General features: G+C 36.4%; 1 protein-coding gene across 1 annotated transcript; it reads left to right on the top strand.

Annotated features, from left to right (window-relative positions):
- The first annotated feature begins 8,565 nt into the window (after nt 1-8,565).
- LOC104239013 (leucine-rich repeat receptor-like serine/threonine-protein kinase BAM1) lies at nt 8,566-8,973 on the top strand. Its single transcript, XM_009793548.1, has one exon. It carries the CDS (start codon nt 8,566-8,568, stop codon nt 8,971-8,973), a length of 408 nt encoding a protein of 135 aa, XP_009791850.1.
- Nucleotides 8,974-9,450: the final 477 nt, after the last annotated feature.

Genomic DNA, 9,450 nt, shown 5'->3' on the forward strand with positions numbered 1-9,450 from the left:
GCAATTGTGAAAGGTCAGGCTCGCATTTGCGAGACTTTCTTCGCAATTGCGAAGGAAGCAGGAATGAGGAGACCTTCACAATTGCGATAGGTTCTTCGCATTTGCGAGCTTCGCAATTGCAAAGCTCATGTCGTAAATGTGAAACCTGCAACTGATCAATATAACTTTTGGACGGGATTTTTCATTCATTCTCCAAATTTTCAAAACCTAGAACGCAAGAGGCGATTTTCCAAAGACTTCTTCTTCCCCAAATCATAGGTAAATGATTCTTAACTAGTTTTTTTCAATATGTCACTTCATTTTACAAGATTTCAACCTAGAATCTAAGGTTTCATGGTGGAATTGTGAATTTTTGGGTAGAAATTAGCGATTTTATAATTTGGGAATTTAGAACTCAAATTGAGGTTGGATTCCAAAACCAATTGTATATCCGGACTCGGAGATGAATGAGTAATCGGATTTTGGTCCGAATTTCGAGTTTGGACCAAGCGAGCCCGGGTGTTGACTTTTGTTGACTTTTTTAATAATGACCCAAATTGAGTCCTTTGTTATCGTGTGTGATTCCTAAGGCTTATTTTGAAACGTTTGGTATGTTATTTGCTAGATATTGTTGATTCGGAGGCGTGTTTAAAAGGCAAAGTTGTGATTGAGCTTTGAGTGGCCTTGAGTTCGAGGTAAGTGGCTTGCCTACTATTATGTGGGGGAACTCCCCTTAGGATTTGGAACTGTTTGACATATGAGCGTCGTGTATGTGAGGTGACGAGTGCATACACGAGCTATTGTTAAAAAATCCCGTTTTCATTAAGCAAATATCTGTTTTCCTTTAATTGAGCAACACTAGCTTACGTAACTATCCTATTTAGTATGGTAAAGCATGCCTACTTGCCTTAACTGTCTTAACTGCCATAACTGTCCATTTGAACTCTGTGTAGCATCTTTTAGTGAAAGTTCCTGTTTTTCCTTGACTTGGACTTAGCCTAAATTGTAGTTTCTTGCTGTAACTATTATATCTGTTTGGTTGAGCTGCGTATTTACTTTGGGACTACGGAATGGTATTCCGGGAGATCCTCATGTACTGTATATTTACTTTGGGACTACAGAACGGTATTTCGAGAGATCCCCCTGCATATTTATATTGGGATTGCAAAATGGTATTCCGGGAGATCCCCTTGCACATTTACGTTTGGGACTACGGGACGGTATCCCGGGAGATCCCCTGTTGCTATTACTGTGTTTTGAGATGTTGGCTTTCATTTAAATTCTATTCCTTTTAGATTTCTGTAATTATTTTTTTGTAATACTTCTTGCTGTCTATTTCATTATATTTATACTAGTAGGGCCCTGACCTGATCTTGTCACTACCTGACCGAGGTTAGGCTTGGCACTTACTGGGTACCATTGTGGTGTACTCATGCCCTTTCCTGCACATGTTTTTCGTGTGCAGATCCAGGTACCTCACATCAGTTGCATTACTAGTGAGACGAGACTACTGTAGAGACTTCAAAGTATATCTGCCGCGTCCGCAGACCTCGAAATCCCTAGCTATTTGTAGAGACTTCAAAGTATATCTGCCGCGTCCGCAGACCTCGAAATCCCTAGCTATTCCACCCCATTTCATCCCTTCTTGTATTTTATTCTTTTATTAGACTTTGGAGTATGGGAGTACTGTTTTCCTTCTTTAGCTTGTGACTTATGACATTCCGGGGTTTGGGAGAGTTTTTGTACTTTTCGGAAGTGATTATTGTATATGCCGAGCGGCATCGCATTTCTTTGTTTAAATTTACTTATTAGTTGATAGGTTATGTTTCTTGTTCCTTTATCCGCAAATGTTAGGCTTACCTAGTCGTAGAGACTAAGTGTCGTCACGATGGTTCACGGAGGGAGAAGTAGGGTCATGACACCATCCTTGGTAAAAGTTGATCTAGAGTTGATTTTCTTTGAAGCCATTTCGATATTCTTGAACTTTGGTGATTGAAAATTTAAGATACGAGGTAGAGATTGTCCCAGCTGGTGTGCCAGAATTTATAAACAATAAATTTGCATCGAGAAAATAAAATCAAGACCGAAAAATATTGCAACAATCGTAGTACTTTATTTCAAACAATATGAGTGTTACTATCTCTATAATTTCTCTGATTCTTCTTTTCAATAATAAATAAAATAAATTCAGGGGCCTTTGAGCTTGATCCTAAATTTGAATTCGATCTTCGCCACGAATGCCTTCATTATCGCGACGAACAGTAATTATGTTAAGAACAAGTAATCTTGATCTTGAACACCTTATATTTGATTTAGTTATTGATCTTGAACTTGAACTTGATTGCTTGAAACTTAAAGTTTGTAGAGAAATTTGTGGCGTTTAATCCACAAGATCTCACTTGCTTCTTATTATGATTTTTGGTGTATTTTCTCAGGTATGAAGACCCCCTATTTATAGTTGTGGAAGAGAAGAGTTGTGATGAAAATAAACTCTTTTCAACCAATCAGATTGAAGTGTGATAAGACCGTATTTGATTGGTCAGAATATGTCACTTGCACATATGACACAGTTTCATTAGCCTTTTTATTTGACTTGGCATGTCTTGTTATTTTGACACAGTGGTAAGATCCTATTAGCTCTTCCATTTGACTTGACATGTCACGTCATTTGACATGTGACACGAAACTGGTCCTCTTGGAAAATAATATCTTGGACTTAATAAAGTGGCTCATTACTTAGCCCAATTAAGTGGGCTATTCCAACCGATACAAACTTATTCATTTACTTCATTTATACTGGACTTGTATAATTAATTTAATTATATTAGTCCATAATATTTGTTTGACCAAAATATATTTAATTTAACATTAAATCCGCATATCTTAGTGATCTAAATCTACTAAAATTTGTATGCCTACAACATGCTTTGACGTTCTACTGAAATCAAAATAAGCTTTTACGTACCTATACAAATTTTATACTTAAAAAACTTAGAAGTATCTCTTTGCTTTATCTTTATATGATTTATACTGCAAAACAAGATCACTTTACTACTGAGTGTTTGAGTGAAGCAGGGTTAATTGCAACGGTGTGTTTATTCTCTCCTACTTCTTCAGCGGCATAGATATGAAAAATCTACATAGGCTATGTGATCACGCCCAATTATGCCTTATAAAAAGGACTAAGCGATCGCTACAAATATAATCTGGTTTACAAGTCCGAAGTCGAATCCCACAGAAACTAAGGCTTAGCTACAATTGTTCAATATTTCTAAGAAACACAAGTCCAAACAATTTCCTAATTATAAAGATTATAATATTTATTTCTAACTAATTAACTAACAACTATTATAAAGCATTAAAATTATCACTAACAATGATAAAATTAGATACAAGACTAAGGAGGTCTAGAGTCATGATTTTTCCAATTGTCAGAATCCTTCCCGATACGTTTTTATAATTTCGCATAAATATTCTATACCGATCGTGAGTACTTTGGGTGTTGTAATTCTCTTCCAAGCAACTACTACAATTTACTAGATATATTCTTATGAACTACGCTAGCTGGCACTAATTCACCGTTCACTAAGATCGCACTAAGGTTTCGTTATTCTTAATCCCACCTTTAAACCCTCCGTATTGATTCCTCACGCACGTTAGGAGTGATGTTGTTCAACAACTACCTAAATATGTACCATTTTCCAAGCAATACATGCTAAATAGGCACAGTCAATTAATGGTCATTCAATCAACAGCAATAAACACATAGTTGGACAAGTAGAGAAATCCAATGGATCAATTATATAAAATGCAACAGAAAAATCATCCTTTAAAAGGTTCCATCAAACAGTCGATAAGAAAGTTTAGCTATTCATAACCATACTAATAATCATGATAATAATTGAAAGCATTAAAATAAAGATTAAGGAAGAACGGAAGAGAAAACTCTTGTGATTTGTTGCTTCCAAGTGTTCTCGTAGACTTCTTGCCTCTCCAATAATGTCCCTCCCCTAAGAAATATGTTTAGAACCCCTTTTATATATGTTAGGGGCGTGTAGGGTTGAAGCTACCAAGTCCTAGCCAAATTAGGACAAAATCCGCCCTTAGCCGTCTCGCTTGGCGCCTGGCGCCAACCAAAAGACAGAAATTTTCCACTATTCTGCCTTTGGCATTTTGGTTGGTGCCTCGCACCAACCTGGGGACCAAAATCATACTCTCTCCAAATTCTTCTGTTTTTACTTCACTTTACATGCAAGCTTGCCAAATCACTTCAAATTGACTCCTACCCATATAAATACCATTATTAAGCTCGAGTCACAAATATTTACACCAAAGTTAACAATATTGAGGTATAATGCATGACAAATTACCTGCGAAAATATGGATTTTTAGCCTAACATCACCACCCCACAGTTAAGCTCTTGCTCGTCCTCAAGCAACCTAAAACTTTGCTAACCAAACAATGCACACAAGACATCATCCAATGGAGGAACATTTGGCAATTCAACACACCACACCTATGACCATGGTTGATACCAACAATTGAGCTCTTGCATACGCATTCATACATTTCCCAACTTTCACATATCGGAATATTAATGACCAATTAAAAACACTCAAACAACCTGCCCATAACCACCAGTCTGACAGACCAACTCGTCGCCAATAAGTACTCTCAACTCATACACTCACCCAACAAAAGATGTTTAATAACGTCACATATCCGCCATGGAATCATGTGCCTCACCAAAGAATAAGAGGGTATTTTGTCCTCACATTCAGATATGCATTCGAATATATTTAAGGATATCATATATATGAACAAAGAACCACTCACTCTCATAAAAAAATTCATGTGCATCCCGTGGTTGTACCATAGGATTGCCCGTAGTGTATATCTCCACTAATCTAAGCTTGTAAAATCTAAGATCAATTAGGTCTTTACGGGTTGTAATGTAGGCTAAAGAACGGGTAAGATATAGTTTTTTGGATATAGTGACTCACCCTCCTAAGCATTTTAATACACTACACTTAACTTTCCACTACACACTTTTCATGACCAATTCAAGCAATGCCACAAAACCATATATAACTTAGCCCTTTTTCTTTAAGCACAACTCTACATTCACTAGCCCGAATCCTGATGAATAGGATGCGTATTTTCTATATACTTTTTTCTCTCTTTTTTTTTCTATTTTTGTATTTTTCTTTTTCTTTTTCTTTTTCTTTTTCTTCAACATTCTCCACAATTTTAGGCTGCCAGGCTAATGATCTACCAAAACATACATGGTTTCACAAAAGCTATCCCAACTCTCACCTTACTTTTCTAGCGACTTATGTGCTTTCGGAGGTAAAGTTTCAAAAAGATTTAATTAAGAACAAAAATGGGACTCGACTTGTAATGTGGGTGCCAAAAAAATCTTATAGGCTCAAATGGGATATCTAAGGATAATTGTATTTATGGTGACCCAATAGCTCAATGGACAATCAAAGGAACGCCTACATCTTCTCCTACACTCACAAAGCTTACTTATTTTTGCTTCGACTAACACACAGGGCAAGTTCTTGACAAAAACATGATAGCATATAATGTGATCAAAACCTCACATCACATGATGCACATGACCCCAGTCAGGACGATTCCATTCTAACTCTCAAGTTTAGACAAGTAATCACAAAGTCAAGAAGTATTAAGAAATAGAGCACTACATGAGCAATGAGTCAAGTAACTGAGAGAAAGTGTCACAAATAGGCTATTCAATCTTCCATGGCATCAATTTTCATTAAAACATATTAGGATGTTATGGCCTAATAATGCTAGCATCAAACGAGTCAAAGGGCTTATAGGGCACTCAATTTTGTGTTTCCTAAAAAATACAAAATATATATAAAAAATAAAATTTACCCGGTTCAAGTTATATCCTTTGAAAAAATAATCGATGACAAAAATAAAAATCAAGGGGGATTATTATCTACCTACGACTAACTAAAAATAATAAAAAAATATTTTTGAAAATTTTTCATTGGACCTTAATCCCTCAAGAAAGTTGTTCAAGAGATCCATCGTCAGGAAAAGTCTAATTTATTATTATTATTATTATTATTATTATTATTATTATTCACAACTATAATATCATAGAAAATAACTCAGACAATCTCCTCAACCCCACACTTAAAATTGTTCATTGTCCCCAATGCACACCATAAATAAAAAGAGGGTGAAAGAAACTCTTTGGTAGGCCAAAGGCCGAAGCATCAGCAGCTCATAGGATACTCAGACTTCTCCCAAGCCTAGTCCTTCATGTGGGTTCCTTACACTTAGTTTTAACCATATGGTTTGCTTTTGCCTCTTTCCAATGGATTTCCTTTCCATGCTCCTATAACATTAAAAAAACAACACTACAAAAAAATAACACAATTAAACAGAAAGTAAACAACTAAAAAAAATAAAAAATAAAAACGCAGTAAAGTTGAGTTGCCTCCCAACAAGCACCTAATTTAAAGTCATGGCACAACGCGAATTACTTTTTGCCTCCACCTCGAGCTTATGAATTGAACCCCAAGTTTTGCTTCAAGCTTATGATTATGCTCTTGGGGCGGTACAAATTCTTGCGAGCCAAAAATTAAATAAATTCTCATGCACTTTTTGGCTCTCGACCGAGGAGTGTCACCTTGCCTAGACGACCTTGAAAATTTCAAAATATAAGGCTCATCTACTTCTTCCCTCGACTCCTTTTTATGCTCAAACGAATCAATTCTCATTTCACCATCTGAACATAATGTAGAGTAGTGTTTGGAATGAGGTTCAACGCGCTCAACTACATAAACTTCAACATTTTCGACCTCCTCAACACCAATCACACTAGAGTCAACTAAATTTGTATCTTCAATATCCTTTGCTGACTCTAGTATTACTTTTTCAACATCGGCATCCTCAAATTCTTGGATAGATTGTTGGTGTTCTACTCTGACCTCTTCCATTAGCACCTCAATTTCAGTATCTAATTCATGCTTTTCTTGGCTATTATCCCCAATATTGGCTTGTTGAACATTAAATGCTTCAACCAATTGACTCATTTGTGCGGCCAGGTTGCGAATAGTAGCATCTTGCCTTTGTATGCGCAATTTTTTCTCATTATTTTGTTCCACAAGGAACCTTAGAATATCCTTAATCTCTTTCATATCATCATCCCCGGGTTCTTTTTTCCTATTAACTTCACAAGAAAAAGTAGAACCATCATAGTAAGGAGTTGGGGGAAGATAAGAAATATAAGTACAACCGTGAAAGTGACCATCTTGACCACCACACATATCACACACATTCCACACATAAGTTTGAGTTGGGATACATAACTCGCTCTCAAGAATATTTTGATAATTTTCCATGGGTTGTTTACTCCACAATATGCATAAGGAAGATCAAAAGTAGAATTACCAACATCAGAACTTTCATAATTCCAAGATGACATGTATTTCAAATCAAAAATAAAAACAAATAAAATAAAAGTTTAAACTTGATACCAAGCAATATTGCAGCTACAGCTACAGCCACACCTTTAGTTCCCCGGCAACAACGCCAAAACTTGATCACGCCCAACTATGCATGTCACGACCCAAAAATCCCTCCGAATGAGTCATGATGGCACCTAGTCTCTAAACTAGGTAGCCCTAACATAAACTGAAATAAAATTAATATTTACTAACTTTAAATTAAATTACTCTGAACAAATTACAATTCCCAAAACCGGTGGTACAAGTCACAAGCCTTTCTAAGACTAGTTATACAAAATAAATACATCACTGTTCCAAAACAAAAGGAACGAATGGAAATAAGTACAAATGAAGGTGACTCCAAAGCCTGCGAACGTTGTAGCAGGTTTACCTTGAGTCTCCAATGCAATGAACCGCACAACTACTACCGATCAAATACCTGGATCTGTATACAAAAATATACAGAAGTGTAGTATGAGCATACCACGGCGGTGCCCAGTAAGTATCAAGACTAACCTCGGTGGGGTAGTGACGAGGAACAGTCCAAATACCTACTGGCCAAATAAATTAAATAGGATTTGATAATAAACTATCAACCTAGAAATGACAAAGTAATATCAACAGCAGGGAAAGAACAAACTACAATCAGTAGAAACAATAAAGAGAAACATGGGTGGAAACGAAAGATAACCAAATAAATTAACACCAACATAGCTGGAACACAGATAAGTAAAAATGTACTCAAACAAGGAAGGCGATGTCAGCTCAATAAATCATATTGTTTCTGATGCACAATCTCCAGCCATCTCAAACTCTCATATCATAACTTGGGGTGTGCATTCGAATCGGTTTATCGATAAATCGAATCGATTATTTATTATCGGTTTCGAAATTTTCCTTATCGAGTTATCGATTTCGATTTTGTCCTCTTTGGTTATCGGTTTATCAATAAACCGACAAATATACCCTTATTCTATAATACCCTTTCCTTTACGCTAAATCCCTAACCCTATTATTTCCCCTACCCATTCTTCAGCGTCGCTTTTCTCGTATTTAATTGGAAAAGGAGGTGCTGGTATAGTCTACAAGGGAGTAATGCCGAATGGAGAACATGTTGCCGTTAAAAGGTTACCGGCTATGAGCAGGGGTTCCTGTCATGATCATGGGTTCAATGCAGAGATACAGACTCTTGGGAGGATCAGACACAGGCACATTGTTAGGTTATTAGGATTTTGCTCGAATCATGAGACAAATCTATTGGTCTATGAGTACATGCCTAATGGGAGCCTTAGGGAAATTCTTCATGGCAAGAAAGGCGGTCATTTAAATTGGGATACCAGGCATAAGATAGTAGTGGAGGTCGCGAAGGGTCTTTGCTATCTCCATCACGATTGCTCTCCTTTGATCCTCCATTGTGATGTGAAATCAAACAATATTCTTCTGGACTCCAATTTTGAAGCGCATGTTGTTAATTTTGGACTTGCTAAGTTCTTGCAAGATTAAAGGACATCAGAATGCATGTCTGCCATTGCTGGTTCTTATGGTTACATTGCTCCAGGTATTTTATATAAGCCTTCATATGACATCCCTTACTTTAGTTTCATTGCATGTGCTTGTTGACACAATTTTTATGTTATAAATGGTGTTCGTCTTATTTTAGCTTTTTTTTGTCCATATTAATTAGGTGTGTTTATAGCGATATACTTTCTGTGGAATCCCGCAAATTTTCTTATTGGTGTAATCGATAACCGAATCGATAAGCCCCAAAAATCGATAAATCAAAATCGAACAAATCGAAACCTTATTGAAACGATAACGATAAGCAAATGTACAAATCGATAATCAATAAGTGATTATCGATAAGGGTCAAAATCGAATCGATAAATCGAATGCACACCCCTAATCATAACCTTAATTACCAAACTTTTAGCACACCCAGCACCTTGTGCCCACATATTTCTATCTCACTTTACACAACAA

The sequence above is a fragment of the Nicotiana sylvestris genome, chromosome 9 (assembly GCF_000393655.2).
Source record: "Nicotiana sylvestris chromosome 9, ASM39365v2, whole genome shotgun sequence".
Taxonomy (NCBI): Eukaryota; Viridiplantae; Streptophyta; class Magnoliopsida; order Solanales; family Solanaceae; genus Nicotiana; species Nicotiana sylvestris.

What these genes read in the sequence shown, in the direction of transcription:
- LOC104239013 (XM_009793548.1), top strand. Translation starts at nt 8,566, where the DNA reads ATGCCGAATGGAGAACATGTTGCCGTTAAAAGGTTACCGGCTATGAGC.